The sequence below is a fragment of the Grammomys surdaster genome, unplaced genomic scaffold (genome assembly GCF_004785775.1).
Source record: "Grammomys surdaster isolate TR1022 unplaced genomic scaffold, NIH_TR_1.0 126048, whole genome shotgun sequence".
NCBI classification, from domain to species: domain Eukaryota; kingdom Metazoa; phylum Chordata; class Mammalia; order Rodentia; family Muridae; genus Grammomys; species Grammomys surdaster.
The window spans coordinates 429,731-448,961 of NW_021620860.1; the positions used below are offsets into that span (position 1 = coordinate 429,731).

At 42.9% G+C, this 19,231-nt stretch overlaps 1 protein-coding gene across 1 annotated transcript; it reads left to right on the top strand.

Moving 5' to 3' along the window:
* Positions 1 to 9,540: 9,540 nt before the first annotated feature.
* LOC114610549 (keratin, type I cytoskeletal 26) lies at positions 9,541 to 19,231 on the top strand. Its single transcript, XM_028755151.1, has 8 exons — positions 9,541 to 10,027; positions 10,927 to 11,009; positions 12,271 to 12,427; positions 12,567 to 12,728; positions 12,814 to 12,939; positions 13,886 to 14,103; positions 16,408 to 16,466; positions 17,951 to 19,231. The coding sequence occupies exons 1-8, from the start codon at positions 9,596 to 9,598 to the stop codon at positions 18,100 to 18,102; spliced, it is 1,389 nt and encodes a 462-aa protein (XP_028610984.1). The 5' UTR covers positions 9,541 to 9,595; the 3' UTR covers positions 18,103 to 19,231.

Sequence of the window (19,231 nt, forward strand, 5' to 3'; positions counted from 1 at the left end):
TCCTCTCTGGTTCTGGTCCATCACTGCATCTTAAGGACACCCTCTCATGGAAGCTAAATTCCTCCCTCTCTGTTTAATCTACTGCTCTTTGCAAATTAGGAACTGGTTGAATACGTAGTGGTTGTAGTCACATGTGAGTTCACAACTCGGTTGACATAGCTGCTGGTTGAATATACAGTGGTTTGTCACATCTCTATAAAATTTTGTCTTCCACCCTTCCACACATGCTGGACATATATAGGTTGAGTGAAAGGCACTAAAAATAAAACAACTAATTAAAAATAAAAACCAGCTCCTGGAGCTGGAGAGATGGCTCAGAATCAGCTCCCCTGGTTCAGTTCCTGGAACTCACATGGTGATTTTCAAATTCCTGTAATTCTAGAGGACTGGATATCCTCTTCCAAGCCTCTTGGGCAGTGCACACATACATACGTGTGCAGTGCACTGTATGTACACTGTACACATACATGCTGACAAAACATACACATAAAATACAAGTAAATGAATAGTCATTTTTTTAAAAAAGATCTTGCATATAACTGACTCATGGAAGTAAAAATAAGAAATTAAAAAGTCAGAAACATCCTAAACATAAAGGAAAATTGGGTTTTTTAAAGAGAAGAAAGAAAGAGAGAGGTTGCATAAGAGGGAAAGGCTGAAAGATTGTAAGAGGCAGAGGTAGAGGAAGACTGTGGTTTCCCGACACGACAAGGCTGTTGTGCTCGGGAACTCAGTGCACACAACCAATGCAGTATTAAGCCAATCAAATCTCCAGCAGTTTCCCTCCCCCAGAAAACCCCTATCCCATCCCCTCTCCTCCTGCCTCCACAAAGGTGTTCCCCCACCCACTCCTGCCTCCCCACCCTCTCATTCCTCTACACTGGGGCATCGAGTCTCCATAGGACCAAGGGCCTCTTCTCCCATTGATGTCCTGCAAGGCCATCGTCTGCTACATATGCAGTGGAGCCATGGATCCCTCCATGTGTACTCCTTGGTTGGTGGCTCAGTCCCTAGGAGCTCTGGGGGGGGTCTGGTTGGTTGATATTGTTGTTCTTCCCATGGCGTGTCAAACCTCTTCAGCTCCTTCAGTCCTTTCTCTAACTCCTCCATTGGGGCCCTCATGCTCAGTCCAATGGTTGGCTGCGAAAATCCACCTCTATATTTGTCAGGCTCTGGCAGAGCCTCTAAAGAGACAGCTATATCAGGCTCCTGTCAGTATGTACTTCTTGGCATCCACAATAGTGTCTGTGTTTGGTGACTCTATGGAATGGATCCCAGGTGGGGCAGTCTCTGGATGGCCTTTCCTTAAGCCTCTGCTCCATACTTTGTCTCTCTATTTGCTCCTGTGAGTATTTTGTTCCCCCGTCTAAGAAAGGCTGAAGCACTCACACTTTGCTCTTCCTTCTGTTTGAGCTTCATGTGGTCTGTAAATTGTACCTTGGGTTTTCCGAGCTTTTGGGCTAAAATCCACTTATCAGTGAGTGCATACCATGTGCGTTCTTTTGTTATTGGGTTACCTCACTTAGGATGATATTTTCTATCCATTTGCCTAAGAATTTCATGAAGTCATTGGTTTTTACTGTACTCTATTGTGTAAATTTACCACATTTTCTGTATCCATTCCTCTGTTTAAGGACATCTGGGTTCTTTCCAGCTTCTGGCTTTTATAAATAAGGCTGCTATGAACACAGTGGAGCATGTGTCCTTGTTATATGTTGGAGCATCTTCTGGGTATATGCCCAGGAGAGGTATAGCTGGATCCTCAGGTAATACTATGTCCAATTTTCTGAGGAACCACCAGACTGATTTCCAGAGTGGTTGTACCAGGTTGCAATACCACCAGCAATGGAGGAGTGTTCCTCTTTCTCCACATCCTTGCTAGCATCTGCTGTCACCTGAGTTTTTGATCTTAGCCATTCTGACTGGTGTGAGGTGGAATCTCAAGGTTGTTTTGATTTGCATTTTCCTGATGACTAAGGATGTTGAACATTTCTTTAGGTGCTTCTCAGCCATTCAATATCCCTCAGTTGAAAATTCTTCTTTTTTGTAATGTATTTATTTATTTCATGTATATGAGTACACTGTTGCTGTCTTCAGACATACCAGAACCAGAAGAGGGCATCAGATCCTGTTACAGATGGTTGTGAGCCACCATGTGGTTGCTGGGAATTGAACCCAAGACCTCTGGAAGAGCAGTCAGTGCTCTTAACCTCTGGGCCATCTCTCCAGCCCCGAAAATTCTTTGTTTAGCTCTGTTCCCCATTTTTTAATAGGGTTATTTGATTCTCTGGAGTCTAACTTAAGTTCTTTGTATATATTGGACATTAGCCCTCTATCAGATGTAGGATTGGTAAAGATCTTTTCCCAATCTGTTGGTTGCTGTTTTGTCCTATTGACAGTGTCCTTGGCCTTACAGAAGTTTTGCAATTTTATGAAGTCCCATTTGTCTATTGTTGATCTTAGAGCATAAGCCATTGATGTTCTGTTCAGGAAATTTTCCCCTGTACCCATGTGTTCGAGGCTCTTCCCCACTTTCTCATCTATTAGTTTCAGTGTATCTGGTTTTATGTGGAGGTCCTTGATCCACTTGGACTTGAGATTTGTACAAGGAGGTAAGAATGGATAGATTTGCATTCTTCTATATGCTGACCACCAGTTGAACCAGCACCATTTATTGAAAATGCTGTCTTTTTTCTACTGGATGGTTTTAGCTCCCTTGCAAAGATCAAGTGACCATAGGTGTGTGGGTTCATGTTTAGGTCTTCAATTCTATTCCATTGATCTTCCTACCTGTCTCTGTACCAATACATACAGTTTTTATCACTACTGCTCTGTAATACAGCTTGAGGTCAGGGATGGTGATTTCTCCCGGAAGTTCTTTTATTGTTGAGAATAGTTTTTGCTATCCTGGGTCTTTTGTTATCCAAATGAATTTACAAATTGCTCTTTCTAAATCTATGAAGAATTGAGTTGGAATTTTGATGGGGATTGCATTGAATCTGTAGATTGCTTTCGGCAATATGGCCATTTTTACTATATTAATCCTGCCGATCCATGAGCATGGGAGATCTTTCCATCTTCTGAAGTCTTCTTCAATTTCTTTCTTCAGAGACTTGAAGTTCTTGTCATACAGATCTAAGAATTATTTATTTTATTTATGAGTATACTGTAGTGGGCAGTGGTGGCTCACATCTTTAATCCCAGCACTTGGGAGGCAGAGGCAGGTAGATTTCTGAGTTTGAAGCCAGCCTGGTCTACAGAGTAAGTTCCAGGACAGCCAGGGCTACACAGAGAAACCCTGTCTCAAAAAACCAAAAAGAAAAAAAAGAGTACACTGTAGCTGTCTTCAGACACACCAGAAGAGGGCATCAGATCCCATTACAAATGGTTGTGAGCCACCATGTGGTTGTTGGGAATTGAACTCAGGACCTCTGGAAGAGCAGTCAGTGCTCCTAACCGCTGAGCCATCTCTCCAGCTTCTGGAGTAGAATCCTTAGAACTGGCATCTTGAACCATAAGCACAAAACAGAATGAACTGAAAGTGATGAGCTTTAAGATTTCAAATCCCATACCCAGAGACATACTTCCTCCAGCAAGGCCATGTTTCTTAAGCCTCCCGAAACCACTTCCATCAATTGGGGACCAAGTATTCAAATGCCCAAGATTATAAGGAACATTTCTCATTTAAACCACCGTGTGGGGGAATATAGGAATAATTGGAAGGGGGAAATATGATTATATTTCATCATCTACCTGCATGAAATTCTGAAGATAAATAAAAATTAAAATTAATTAATTAATTGAAAATAGTGACTGTGGGTGTCGTTTGGTTTGTAGAGTGCTTGGCAAGCATGCACAAAGCTCACATTTCCACCCCAGCATCACATAAACCCCGGTGTGGTTGCACACACCTATACCCACACTCCGGGAGGCGGATGGAGGAGGACCAGATCCTCAAGGACAATTTTAGCTTCATAGAGAAGCCATCCTGGACTACATGAGACCTAGCTTCAAAAATATAAATAAGATAAAATAAAATACCTGGGTGAACCGAAAAGTTAAAACGCTTAACTTTCTAAGTAAATGGCTTTTACATCCTATACTTTTATGTCAAACCAGAAGAAGAAAAAAAATCTCTTTCCACATAGTTCCATAGTCAAAAATACTTAGCCACTGTAGAAGACAGTTCAGCAGGTTCTTACAAAGCTAAACACACTCTGATCATCTGATCCAACAATTTCTGGAAACCACTTCTCCACCCAAAGGAGGTAAAAACATCTTCACACAAAAACCTGCACAGACAGAGCTGGAGAGATGGCTCAATGGTGGAGAGCACTCGCTGCTCTTCCAGGGGACTGGGGTCTCGTTCCCAGCACCCATGTCAGCAGACTCACAAAGCATCTGTAACTCATAGATTCTACATCCTCTTCTGGCCCCTGTGAGTATCAGCATACATTTGGCATATACTCATATATAAGTAAAAATAAGTCTTTTTTTTTTAACTGTACAAAGATGTATACAGAGGCTTTATTCATTCATTGACAAAATTCAGAAGCAAACCAAATGTCCTTTAGTGGGTAAGTAAAAAAATAAATGACAGCAGAACCAGATGATGGGACACTAACCAGAACTGTCAAGCTGGGGAAAGACAGAGAGGAAACTTCAATGTGTGTTACTAAGTGAAAGAAGCTGATTTGGAAAGACTACATCATGTAGGAATCCAGCCCTCTGATATCCTGAAAAACACAAAACCATGAAAACAGTACACACAGGTCAGTGGTTGCCATGGACTGAGGGGAGAGGATAAATGGGGGGTGGGGGGACAAAGGGAGTACTCAGGCGTTGGTTGATACATAATTGTCCAACCAACAGGGTTCACCAAACGTGAACTCTAACGTGAACCATGGTGAGTATGATATCTTGAGGTATCTTCGGAACAAATGCTCTGCTCCAGAGAGGACTATAACTGCAGGCCAGTGAGGGTCATTGAAAAACTGGGAGTGATGCAGGGGGAGTATGTGGGAAATCTCTGTACCTTCCTCTGAATTTCTGTGAATTTCTGTGAGCTTAAAACCATTTTTTAAAACTCTTTACAGCTTTTTGTTTTTAATGACTAAAGAGTTAGCTCAGATCTCTTCAGTCGTTGGGATGTCTGCTCACCAAGTCACCCAAAGGACGGGAACAAACTCTTTCTACTGGAACCAAGCAGAAAGAATAGGGGGTTTACTGAATGTACTTGTGGTTTTTAAACTATAACTTGTAAGGAAGAATAGGTGATAACAGATATCAGCACCTGCTGTGTGCTAACCACTCGGCTAAGTTCTTGGTCCCCACAACAGCCTATAAGTTGGATACTGTGGACATCACTGTTTCATGAGTAAGGAAACTGAGTCAGAGAGCAGTGGAGTCATTTTCCCAGAGTCACACAACTAATAACCGGAGGTGCTGGAATCCAGGTAGTCTGACTCACCGCCCGTGCTTAGCTACAACCTGATACCATGCCGGTGAGAACCAAGAGCTCTGGGCTCTCCCTCCTTCTAGTGAAAAATAAGTTGCTAGCCCTAATTGTCTTCTTTCCCAGACCAGAGAAGCCATTTGGGGAGGAGCTAACACAATCTGATTCTCAGAAGAAACACGAGGAATCTAGTCACAAAACAAACCACTCGTGTTCAAGAAAAATGTTTTCCTGAGCAGGCAAGGCAGCTCAGTAGGTAAAGGCACTTGCCACCAAGTCTGATGACCTAAGTCGGATCCCCAGGGTCTACACAATGGAAGGAGAAAGCTGACACCTGAAAGTGAGCCTGTGATCGCCACATGCATACTGCAGTACACACATGCATGGTCACATGCACACACATAAACACACACACTAAATACAGACATACAAACATGCATACATACATAAAAAGGTTTCTTTTAAAATTTGTTTATTATATTTATATGAGTACACTGTAGCTGTCTTCAGACTCACCAGAAGAGGGCATCGGATCCCATTACAGACGGTTGTGAGCCACCATGTGGTTGTTGGGAATTGAACTCAGGATCTCTGGAAGAGCAGTCAGTGCTCTTACCTGCTGAGCCATCTCTCCAAGCCCACGTAAAAAGTTTTTTCTAATAAAAATGTTTTTCTAGAATAGCCAACAGAAATTTAAAAATATTCATCTTTAAAGTTTTGAATTATTTTTTATTCATTTGGTGTGAGTGTGGATGTGGGTGTAGGGACACAGCATACTATGGTGCACATGTGAAAGTCAGAGGACAATGTGCTGGGCTTGCTGATGTGAGTCCTCTCCTTCCATCACCAGGAATTGAACTTGTATCCTCAGGCTTGGCACCAAGTGCCTACCTGCTCAGGGATCTCACCGGCCCCTAGAATTTGCATTTTCACCAATGGAATATTTGAAACTAAATAATACATTCACGCACAGTAAGATCCTTAGAGTGAGCCGGGCAGTGGTGGCGCACACCTTTAATCCCAGCACTTGGGAGGCAGAGGCAGGCGGATTTCTGAGTTCCAGGCCAGCCTGGTCTACAGAGTGAGTTCCAGGACAGCCCGGACTATAAAGAGAAACCCTGTCTCGAAAAACCAAAAAAAAAAAAAAAAAAAAAGATCCTTAGAGTAAGACAGAAATGTAAAACTTCATCCTGAGATGAGACAACAAAATGACATAGAAGTTCAAGTTCAATTCGGTTTAATTTCTTTGAATGCCAGCAACATGTATAGAATGCCACACTTCAGTACCTAGTAGATTCTCAAGAAATGATGGTTGATACACCAGGAGGTGTGAAGACTGCTTTCAGCCATGAATACATAATCTGAAGAAACACAGACATTGATAGACGTGACCTGGGAATCCATCTTAAGCTTCCAGGAAAGGAGAAATATAAATAAAAGTATAAATTTAAAATATAAATAAAAGTATAAATAAAGCATATTTATCCTTTTAAAGTTTTAGTTTAGGGGGATGGAGAGATGGCTCAGCCATTTTGAGCACTGCCTGCTCTTACTGAGGACCTGGGTTCAATTCCCAGCACCCACACGGCAGCTCACAACCATCTGTAACCCCAATTCCAAGGGTCTCATCATCTTCCAACCTCTGCCAGGTGTGCAAGAGGTGCCCAGATGTACATCCAGGCAAAACATTCATACACTCAAAAATAAATAAATTAGACTTTAAAAAGTACCAGTTTGCAGGAAATCTGTGACAGGAGGGAGGAGACTTGTCCTATTCGTAAACACCAACCTTGTTTCCAGGGCTTACACAGCATCCATGCAGCTCTGATAGAGAAGTCTGTGATCTGCGTGGCCATGTTATTTCCATAGCCAGCTCATCTGCAAAATGGTTCTAATAATATGTGCTTAACTCAGTCCACAAAAGATAAGTTAATTAGTATTTATAAGCTACCTGGAGATAAACAGATTGTGTTAATAACACTTTGCAGTCTCGTTAGAACTCTTATCTAATAAAAAAAAAAAAGCCTGGTCTTATAAACTATTCCTCTGCCAACACGTTGTCTTGGTTGTTTCATTCATGGGAAACATTAAACAAAAAAAAAGTGTAAAAACTTGGCCAGGTCACAGTAATGGTCCCAAATACAATCCGTATTGTTTTTAGATATTTGTGCTTTTTTAACTCACAGTCTAGCCCACCGGATAGCTCTTGCCTTGTACTGACAAACATCTGCTATTTCTCCAACTTCAACGTCTACAACATTAAAAGGTTCAACATTAAAAGGTTTCATCCAGGAAAGAATTCATGCTTCAAAACTAAACCTGTAATCAGTCAACCAATCGATGTGAAACCATCACAGGTGATGGGTACAACCTGCCCCTGTCTGAGGTGTCCACCTTATCATAATAATGCAAATAATTAACATTTATAAGTGTCTGTGTCCTTCAGACTGTCTTATAACAGTTCATTATCGGAGCTGCTCATTGAAGCCTTCGACGGACACTGTGGGATGTGATTATATTCATTTGTTCCCAGGGACGTGAAACACAAAGAGACAGGCTGACTTCCTGAGGGCTTCGTGGAAAAGATAAAAGTACCTGCTTCTCCATGACAACCAGTCTCCTTGGTACCAGATTATGGGCTTCCTAGGTCGTGATGGAACAGCCCTCCCCTCCACATATTTCGTTCCCCACTGGTCAATGTGAAGCTCAGGTCTTAAAGTCACAATGCTTTATGTACACAGATGAAGGCTGGAGAACCATGGCAGGCTGGGGCAGGGCATGCCTGTGACCTTAGCATTTGGGAAGGCAGAGGCATCAGGAGGATCGGACAAGTTCAAGTTCAGATTGGTCTATACAGTAGGCTCCAGGCCAGCCAGGGCTATAAAATGAGACTCTATCTCAAAATTAATTTTTTAAGGAAAAAGAGAAAACAATTTGGAGTCCCAGTAGTTAGTTGAATTGATGCTCTGTTCGTAGATCAAATCAAAACAAAATCTCACCAGGCACAGCGGCGTATATCTGCAATACTAGCACTCCGATAGCTGAGAGAAGAGAACAGGAGTTCAAAACCAGCCTTGGCTATGTGAGACCCATTCCAAATGGTCAACAAAAAGGAAGAAAGAAACTCTCAGTACTAACCCCCGCCAACACCACTTATTTCTGAACTTTAGCAAAAGCTGATAAGCAAGTTACTACAGAACAAACTTCTGTTAGTCGCTTTCGACTTAGTACAAACAAGTGCCAGGGACGGGCTGGCAAGTCCTCTCAGTAAGTAAAGCATCTCCCGTGCAAGTGTGAGGACATGAGTTTGGTCTCCCCCAGGAGCCTTGTAAGAAAGCCAAGAGCTTGTTTGCCATCCCAGCACTGGGGAGGCAGAGGCATGCTGATCCTGGACTCCCTGGCCAGCAAGCCTAGCCTACCTCACAAGCTCCAGACCAATGAGACCCCATCTCAAAAACTGAACAGGATGGATGACAGAACCACACCTGATGTTGTCATCTGGCCTCCACATCTCTGCACACACACACACACACACACACACATGTGCACCTGCACATACAAACACCGATTAACATGTGCATGCACATGGCAAAATAGATCAGTTCAAGAATTCTTATTGGCAAGAGATCACTAAATATAGGGGGTTTCTGGCTCAATAATAAGGGGGAAAAAAGGGACAGTTGAGATATTCTAGTGCATTTCTACACAGGGAGCAAAGATTTCCAATATGAATGTTTTGTCACTTGCGGGGCGGGGCGGGGGTCTCCACCGCTTTCCAGAGGTCAAAAGGATGTAAATTCTCATCTTAGTAACACAAATAATGGCTTTTCTCTCTGTAATCTCTGGGGCTGTGATTTAGTGTTACTAACACTGTAAGGCTATGAATTAGAATCACTGTCTCTGGCACCTTTTTTATATATAAAAAAATATCCTCGGGGCACCTTGCCACCTACTGGACACTATTAAAAATCACCCAATTACGAAAAACAGCAATTAGGATATGAATAATGTTTTATTACAGATCGGCGTAGCTAAGATTGAATCCTATAAAAAGCCAGTGGGGCTGTCGCCCGTGGTGGATAAACTTCGGCTTTGCACCTCTCTGGGGGAAAGGCTGCTGTGCTGTGCTGTACCATCGCCATGTCTTTTCGCTTTTCTGGGGGATCCAGGGTCTGTTCTCGAGCTGGGTCCGTCAGACTGTCCAGGGGAGGAGCAGGCTTTGTGGCTGGGAATGTGTGTGTTGGCCCTGGAGCTGAGAGCAGCTTTTCTTGCACCCTTGGGGGCATCTCCTCCGGAGGAAGCTTTGCCAGTGAGGGGTCAGGTAGAGGAAATAGCGTCGGCTTCCTTAACAATGAGCCTGGACTCTTCTCTGGGAATGAGAAGGTGGCCATGCAGAACCTCAATGACCGTCTGGCATTGTACCTGAACCACGTGAGCGCCCTGGAGGAGGCCAACACTGACCTGGAGAAGAAGATCGAGGGCTGGTATGAGAAGTGTGGGCCTGGCCGTGGCCGTAGACTTGACCAGGACTGCAGCCGGTATTTTCCAGTCATTGAGGATTTGAAACGACAGGTAAGAAATGCAGTCTCATACTGTGGCTGTAGGCATTGGGGTGGGCATAACTAAAAGCTAGCCAACAGAGAGGTGTGGTGGCTCACATCGGTCATCATAATGACTGCAGAGACTGAGACAGGAGGATCACAAGACTGGAATGGCCTAGGAACCTAGAGACCCTATCTCAATTGAAAAAAAAAAAAGCTAGGAATATAGAATTTTTTCCAGCATGCCTGTGACTCTCAGTCCAATCTCCTGTATCATGAACATGCTTAATTAGCTAATTGATTCATTTCACATGTACTTAGCAAGTTTATGGAGTGTGGAATTTGCTTACTCTTTGTTCCCGAAGTTGAGGGTGGAAGCTGACAATTTAAAAAAAAATCAAATCAAATCAAATAGTAGAAGAAAAATGGCTTCAAAATCAACATAATTGAACCAGACCTAATTGTACAGCCCTTTAATCCCAGCTACTCCAGAGGCTGAAGAGGAGAATCACAAGTTTAAGGGCAGACTGGGTAATTGAATAAGATCCTGTCTCAAAGGGAAAATTACAAGGAGAGCTGGGGATACGGTTCGTTAGCAAAGTGCTTGCCCAGCGTGTACAAGACTCTAGGTTCAATATCCGGCACCACAGGGATGGTGCATTACTGATTTTGTTTTGATATTTAATTCAAACTTTTTGATGAGTAACAGTGAAGTTATCAGTAGGCCGTTTTATTATCTGAATAAAATAATGGTTGGGATTTTTTTGGGGGGTAGTGGGGGGTTGGTTGTTCTTGTCTAATATGCTAGCAAAAAGCTCTACCACGGAGTTACACCCCAAAACCAAGTTTCTTTGAATATCCAAATAAAGATGCAAATGACTGAGACAGGTCTCCACTGACACTGGAATGTCCTTTGACTGTCCCGCTCAGATCCTGTCTATGACCACCTGCAATGCCAACCTTGTCCTTCAAAACGACAATGCCAGACTCACAGCTGACGACTTCAAGATGAAGTAAGTGAAAGTGGACCACTTATTACAAATAATGGCAACAAGATCACAGCCGCACTGGAGAATGTATCTTTTGCTTTTAAAGCCCATTTTTGGTGTGTTTTATTTTCTGAAGGTGAGTGTTTAACTGCATATGTCTGTGCAGGACTTGTGTGCCTGGTACTTTTAGAGGTCAGAAGTGAGCCTCAGGTCTAGTAAACCCAGAGTTACAGACAGTTGTAAGCCACTGCGTGGGTACTGGGAACCTAACGTGGGTCCTCTGAAAAAGTAGTCTGTGCACTTAACCACTGAGCCATCTCTCCAGCCCTCCAAACCAAACTAGTGTAATGAACCCACTCTGTTCTAGATCAACAAAAAAAAGTAAAATTTAATACATTCTTATAAAAAGATGTATTACAAATTTTTATAAATCTGACACTATTTTATTCTGACATGTTATTTGATGGCAAAGATCTACTGTAAAGAAATGACATCTCTAAAGTAATGTATTTATAAGGACTGAGGTGTCAGTAAGGACTTTGCCACAAAAGCATAAGAATCTACCTGAGTTCAGACCCCCAGCATCCACATATAAAGAAGGGACCAGTACACACATGTAAATACAGTGCTGGTGAGGTGCAGACAGAGCCAGGCGTGGTGATCTGTACCTTTAATCCTAGCACTCGGGAGGCAGAGGTAGGCGGGTATCTGTGTGTTCGAGGCCAGCCTGTTCTACATACTGAGTTTCAGGACAGCCAGGGCTACACAGAGAGACTCTGTATCAAAAAATCAGGGGTAAGGGAAGATAAGAGAGGCTTGCTGGCTAGCCAGTCTTGACAGATTGGTGAGCTACAGCTTCAGGGAGAAGAAGACAATGGAGAGATGTTGAAAAGGACACATGGCTGGAGAGATGGTTCAGTGGTTAAGAGCACTGACTGCTCTTCCAGAGGACATGGGTTCAATTCCCAGCAACCACATGGCGGCTCACAACCATCTGTAATGGGATCTGATGCCCTCTTCTGGTGTGTCTGAAGACAGCAACAGCGTACTCATAAACATAAAATAAATAAATACATATTGAGAGAGAGAGAGGGAGACCCAATATTGACCTTTGACCTCCACGTGCACATGCAAACATATACTAGATTTCTCAAACTGTCTAAATAGTTTACCCTGTCTCAGAAATACACACAGAACCAGAACACCCCAGCCATCGGCATACAAAGTGTCTTTATGAGTTGTACCTGCTTGTAATCCCAACTCTAAAACACTTTCACACCTTTAGGTATGAAAATGAGTTGGCTCTGCACCAAAGTGTTGACGCTGACACCAACGGTCTTCGCAGAGTGTTGGAGGAACTGACACTGTCTGCAACCGACTTGGAAATACAACGTGAGGCTCTGAGCGAGGAGCTGACGTACCTCCAAAAGAACCATGAGGAGGTAAGGAAGCCTGCAGAACAGCCTCGCATACGGCTTTCCCTCTTCAAGTCCACTATTCATTCCGCACCAGGATGTGGATGTCAATCCAAATCCTACCCCTGGGTATTAATGTTTACCAGGAAATGGTAATCTTTTCCAGGAAATGGGAGTTCTGCAAAATGCATCAGGAGGGAACATCAATGTGGAGATGAACGCGGCCCCCGGCGTGGATCTAACAGCCATGTTGAACAACATGAGGGCCGAGTATGAAGATTTGGCTGAGCAGAACCGGAAAGATGCAGAGGCCAGCTTTAAAGAGACGGTACATCTGCGGCAGGTGACACGAGAGGGGCTCATTTGATAAACAGTCAAGCGGGATACTAACCCTTCTGACGATTCCTCTTCAGAGTGCATCGCTGCAGCAACAGATTTCAGACGACGCAGGCGCGGCCACGGTGGCCAGAAACGAGTTAATGGAACTGAAACGCAGTCTGCAGACTCTGGAGATAGAACTTCAATCCATCACAGCTATGGTATGTGAGATTCGAACAGAAGGTGTGCGTGCCTACACACTTTGCACTACTGCAGCAAAACACTACGCAGACTATGTTGTAATGAAAGGGGATTTACTTACTCACCCAAGTAGCATGGCCCCAACTGCCAAAGCCCCCTCGGGCTACACCATATCATGGCAAGTGACAGCATGGCAGAAGCTTGAGACAGGAAGCTAGGGCACAGGGAGAGACCACGCTCAACTGTTTTAAAATAACCCTCTTGGGAGAGCTAACTAGTGTCTGACTAGAACTAAATCTGTTTACTCCCAGAGCCCTTGGCGACTTAACCTCTCACTAACCCCACCTCTTAAAGGTCTACACTTAATGTCACCACGCTGGGACCAAGGCCCTCATACATAAATCCTCAAGGGGACACACATCCAACACCTAACATTATATGTGCATTGGTAAATAAATACATATAGACAATGGTTATTTTTAATATTTTATTTTATGTCTATGAGAGTTTTGTCTGCATGCATGCATACACATAATTCATGCATCTGGTACCTGTGAGGGTCGGAAAAGGATGTTAAATCCCCTGGAGCTCGAGTTACAGACGCTTGAGAGTCACCATGAAGCTGCTGGGAACCCAGGTCCCCTGCAAGAGCAATAGTGTTCTTAACTGCTGAGCCATCTCTCCAGCCCCTATAAGATGAATAGCTACAACATTAAATGTAGTATTCATAATTAAATGGCTGCAATGTTATATTAAATATCAGGAATTCCGTCCATAAGCATGACTTCTGACACAGCATTCCCAAACCTTGATTGACATTCTTTTCCCAGTGAACCCCACTAGTTCTGATTTTTAGTTGAGAATATGTACACCTCATACTAACACCCCCTTCTACCTTGAGAATGTTTCAGTTCGGACACGTCGCTCTCTCTTGCTCATTCAAGTCTTACTCTGCTTTTCTTTCAGAAACAATCCTATGAAAATTCACTGGCTGAGACCGAAGGGAATTACTATGCTCAACTCCAGCAAATTCAGGAGCAGATTGGGGCGCGAGAGGAGCAGCTGCAGCAGCTCCGGACGGAGATGGAAGGCCAGAAGCTGGAGCACGAGCAGCTGCTAGGCATCAAAACGTGTTTAGAGAAGGAAATTGACACATACTGCAACTTACTAGATGGAGAGGAACAGTGAGTACCAGTGTATGAAACAACTAGCTGCACAGTAACTAGGTTTCTGTGTGTTTATTATACATTTGTTACAGATTATGTAATATATTGTGTGTTTACTACAGAAGTAGAATATGTATCATATATTTAGTGTGTGGTCTATTTATCTTGTCATACATAGCACACATAGTACATGCTATAACTTCTTTAAAAAATCACCATATATATATATATATATATATATATATATATATATATATATATATATTCAATTATGTCATTATTGCATCCAATGAAATGAAAACAGACAGAAATTTAAAAATCAAAACTCAGGGGTTTCTTTTGGCTTGAGTGTTGTGGTGGTTGTTGCTAGTGATGATGATGATGATGATGATGGTGATGATGGTGATGGTGGTGATGATTTCTAAGACAGAATCTTATGATATAGCCCAGAGAGAGAGAGAGAGACAGAGAGAGAGAGAGAGAGAGAGAGAGAGAGAGAGAGAGAGAGAGAGATTTTCCTATCTCAGTCTCCTGAGTACTGGGATTACGAGCACGAGCCACACAGGCATCTAGAAAGCAAAGATCTAAGTATGGAAAACATCTGCATGCATAATTATATAAGGAACAATTAAATACAAAATACGTAGTCATCCCAGGACTCTGGTCCAAGGAAAACTTTGCTTTCTTTTATGTTTATGTTTAAATACGTTTCTTAAAACTCAACTTGTTTTATTACTTCAATGGTTACCCCACCTATACCCTGTCCAAGCTCAGAACGAGGATTAATAATATTTCACTGAGGGCTAGAGAGATGGCTCAGTGGTTAAGAGCACTGGCTTCTCATCCAGAGGTCCTGAGTTCAATCCCTAGCAACCACATGGTGGCTCACAACCATCAGTAATGAGATCCAATGTCCTCTTCTGACTGAAGCAGGCGTATATGCAAATAGGGTGCTCATATACATAAATAAATAAATAACTCTTTTTTTAAAAATCTCACTGCATTGGTGGTACAGCAGTGATCACAGCCATCTCCTGAGAAAACGTCATAGACAGACATCAGAGTTTGTTAGCCAAGACCCCAAAAGCTCCAGAATTGCAGCCTCAGTTGTGAGTCCCATCCTGGATGAATTTGAACATGTAGTTAAACCTCTCTGGACCACAGGTACCTTTTTGCTAAAGTTGTAAACACAGTAAAACCACACTCTGTTCTCAGCCACAGCACCTCCCCATGCAGACAAAGTACCTTGACAGAGACTGACACTCAAAACTTACCGGCCATTGGTAGCTGTGACTAAATGCTGGCCTATGTTCACACTGTGTGTGAATAGCTGTCTTCTGCAGTCTCCCAGGCCTGGGGGAAGCCCTCGTCAGATTGTTATTATTATTACTATCATCATCATCATCATTATTTTGTTTTCAATACATCCCATTACAGTTTCCCCTCCTCCCACTCCTCCCATCCCCCACCCCGCCTCCCACATTTTCCCTCTCCCATAGAGCCACTCCTCCTGTTTCCCAGGGATATCCATCAAATACAGTATAACCAAATACAATAAAACTAAGCACAAACCCTCATATCAAGGCTGGACAAGGCAACCCAGTAGGCATTGGTGATATAGTGGTGAACGCAGCTGCCTTCCAGACTATTCTAAGAGACCCAGCAGTGATGGCTTCCTCCTCAGTACCTGGGGACCATTCACTCTTCCCTTAACGTACAGAACCTTTTAGCAATGTTAAGCGTAATGTTTTACATGAATGTATTGTCTTTCTAACACTATAAACTACTGTGCTTAGGTCTCTATTTTTCTATAGCACCCAGCCCACCTCTTAGAACAGGCACTGAACTGTTAAATGAAAAGTCGGAGCACAAGCTTGGGACGGATGCCCTTGTTGCTAGGTAGAAGAGATGATATCCATCCAGAAGTATCCACTTAATCTCTTCTCACTTTGCTGAAGTCACCAAAAGCTTATTAACATCCCTTTAAAATAAAACAATTTAACACGTCCTGAAACTAGAATTCCAAAATTATTATTTCTGGGGATGGAGAGAGATGGCTCAGCAGTTAAAAACCAGTTCAGTTCCCGACACTCATGTCAGATAAATCACAATCAACTGTAACTCCAGATCCAAGGGAACTGATGCTGACCTTGAACTCTTCTGACCTTGTCTGGCACCTGCATGTGTGTGGATGCACACACATGCACATAAACAAAGCTAAAAGTAATTTTTAAAAAAAAAAAACCTGTAATTTCCAATTCACAATCATTTATGAGATTCCAATTGAGAGAAAAATAAAATAACCTACTCCTCTCTCCACAGGAGAAATGAATCCACAAGTTACAAACCAAAGGATGGCAAGCCTGCAAATGAATTCAACGGTATGGGAGGGATTTTAGTTACTGTAATATTGTGCGTGTGCATATGCAAACGTGTGTGTGTGTGTGTGTGTGTGTGTGCGCGCGCGCGCGCGCGCACGCGCGCATGTGTATGCCTGTTGTGCATGTGGAGGACAAAGATGAACCTCAGGTGTCTTTCTCAAATGCTCTCCATCTTGTTCTTCTGAGACAGAGTCTCTCAGTAGTCTGAAACTTCTCAATTTGGCCAGGCTAGCTGGCCAGGGATTCTCCTGCCTCAGCTTCTCCAGTGCTGGAATTGCAAGTGTGCTCTACTGTGCCTGGCTTCTGTATGTGCGCGCTGGGGATTAGACTCAGTTCCTAAGAGTCCCACAGCAAGAACATCAGACCCTGAGCCGTCTCCCCAGCCTGAGGGAGTCTTTTAAACCCCTTCAGCTTTATTAAATGAGCAGCCTATGTGGTAACTAAAAATTTGTTTTAAGTTTAGATCTAGTGAGTGAACCAGTGAGGTCATTACGACTTATCTATCTATCTATCTATCTATCTATCTATTTATTTACTTATTTTTACCTAAAGCTTTGCTATGTAGCTCAAGCTGGCCTGGAACTCAGTCTTTTTACCTTGGCCTATCACATGTTAGGACTACAGATGTGTCCCACTATACCATTCACCTGACAATTCTTAATACTTATACCTTACATCCCTGTAGAATAGATGGGTTTAAATTATAAAATGACTGTGGTGAAGAACAAATCCTTGAGTATCTTTATTGCTTAGAATGCATTATTTTTCAGTTTTACTGCTTAATGAAAATGCTTATTTTAAACTACTAAAATAAGACCAGCTGGTATTTAAAGAAGGTAACAATCTGGCCTGGCAATTCAGGCCTATGATGCCAAGTACTGGAGACACTCTAGCAGGAGGTTTGTAGGTTCTAGACTTGTCTGGGTCACAAAGTGAGCTGAAACCCGGTTTGAGTGATTTCGTGGAACTCTGTCTCAAAATAAAGAATGAAATGAGGGATGGATATAAGTGAGAAATAAGATTCCTGGTCTAGTATATTTTTGAGTATCTGGGTTTAACCTCCAGTTCTAAAAGGGACAAGGTGGTGGGGAGAAAAGGGGAAAGGAACAGAGAGGGAAGGGAAAGGAAGGAGGGAGGGGGAAAGAAGAGGGCATTGACTGTTTCAGACTAATATTTACCTGATGTCTAGATTCTTTTTTAATACATATTTCATTTGTGCTTTCAAGCACCAATTGCAGAGAGAGGAGGGGGGAGGGAGGGAGGGAGAGAGAGAGAGAGAGAGAGAGAGAGAGAGAGAGAGAGAGAGAGAGAGCGCCAATCAGTCCTGGGTCCTGGTTCTTGTTAAGAACTAACTCTAAACATTGTATCTCAATTTTCTTCAAACTTGGAAAAAACAAAAACAGTCTTTAAATACACACCTGCTAGGGCTAGGTACCCTTCCCCTGTTAAGACTGAGCACTGAACTTTCCCTAACTTCATTTCAGACTCAACAGAAGAAACATTCGCCAGAACAGTGGCTGAAGAACTAGACCAACTTGGCAGCCTCCTCTCACTGAGAGTGCACTCGGTCGAAGAGAAATCCTCTAAGATCAGCAATATCACCATGGAGCAGCGGGTGCCTTCCAAAGCCCCATGATGATGGGAGGTCACTCATCAAACAAAAAGCTGCCTCTGCAAAAACCCTTTAGTCAAGAAAATCATTCATGCCTGTTCCTACGAGTCAGACAACTAGACTCAAGTTTCCTTTTCTTCTTCCTCTTCTCACACTGTCATGGGCAACGCAGACGAAGACACCAGGACCTTTGGCTTTGACAGAGAAAGGAATTTCATGGACAGACAACGTGAAGCAGAGTTGGAGGATTACTAAAAAGCCATTTTTAACTTAGAGCTAAGTCACAGGGGTCAATAGAGAGGGACAGGGGTGAGATGATACCCAAGCAGCAGTGTGAACTTCTCCCGAGAAAGTCACACTTAGGTGTCTTTATCAAAGGTCTATGTAGAATTTTGGTTCCTCTTAAGTTATATCTCAAAAGGTTACAGGAAATGGCCTCCTCGTTTCTTTAACATTGCTCCGAAGGGTGTGGCTTAGAAGAAGGCTTAAACTTAAAAATAATTTCCTTCAGTAAACAAGGTTGTGAGAGAGATCGAAGGAGGTGTTGTTTTAGATGTAGAAGAAAGGACTGTCAGAAACTCAGGGTGATGCATCATGCTGGTCCTGAGGAAGCACGATTTAGCTTGACGGGTGTCTCTGGAGAAGGTTGTGTACTGTGTCTGTTGTGTACTGTGTCTCGGGCCATTTGGGCTTCATGAGCATTTCTGATGGAATTTACGATGTTTCTGGCCTTTCTTGGGAGAAGAATCAGGTCAGACTCTGGGATGGAAGGCATAATGCTTTTCATCCTTTTCTTTCCGTGTCACCATAAAGTTCCTATCTGTCTACCCAGCCCAGTGCTTTGGTAAGCCTTTCCAAGAAATGGGACGACCTCCGTAGCTTTTGGTTTTATTTCATGAACCTTTGGCCATTTCATAAAGGGCTCTTCTGCTGCTAATTAGTTTTAAATGTCTGCTTCTTTTCCATTTCTGCAGCTGATCCCCATATGATTATCCCAAGGATACCATAAGTAACACTATGCCTTACCGACAAGTCACAGGTGCCTCAATAACAATAAGAAGGACACTAGTCCTAACCTCGGGTCCTAAATCCCAGTTTGCTGTGTAAATGACCTGTTTGGTCTTCTATGGATATAGAAGTTAATGTATCCATG

Excerpts from the sequence above, each read along its gene's own strand:
- LOC114610549 (XM_028755151.1), top strand. The coding sequence starts at position 9,596 with ATGTCTTTTCGCTTTTCTGGGGGATCCAGGGTCTGTTCTCGAGCTGGG. Across the intron at positions 11,010-12,270 it reads GCTGACGACTTCAAGATGAA|GTATGAAAATGAGTTGGCTC; the intron begins GTAAGTGAAAGT and ends TCACACCTTTAG. Across the intron at positions 14,104-16,407 it reads TTACTAGATGGAGAGGAACA|GAGAAATGAATCCACAAGTT; the intron begins GTGAGTACCAGT and ends CTCTCTCCACAG.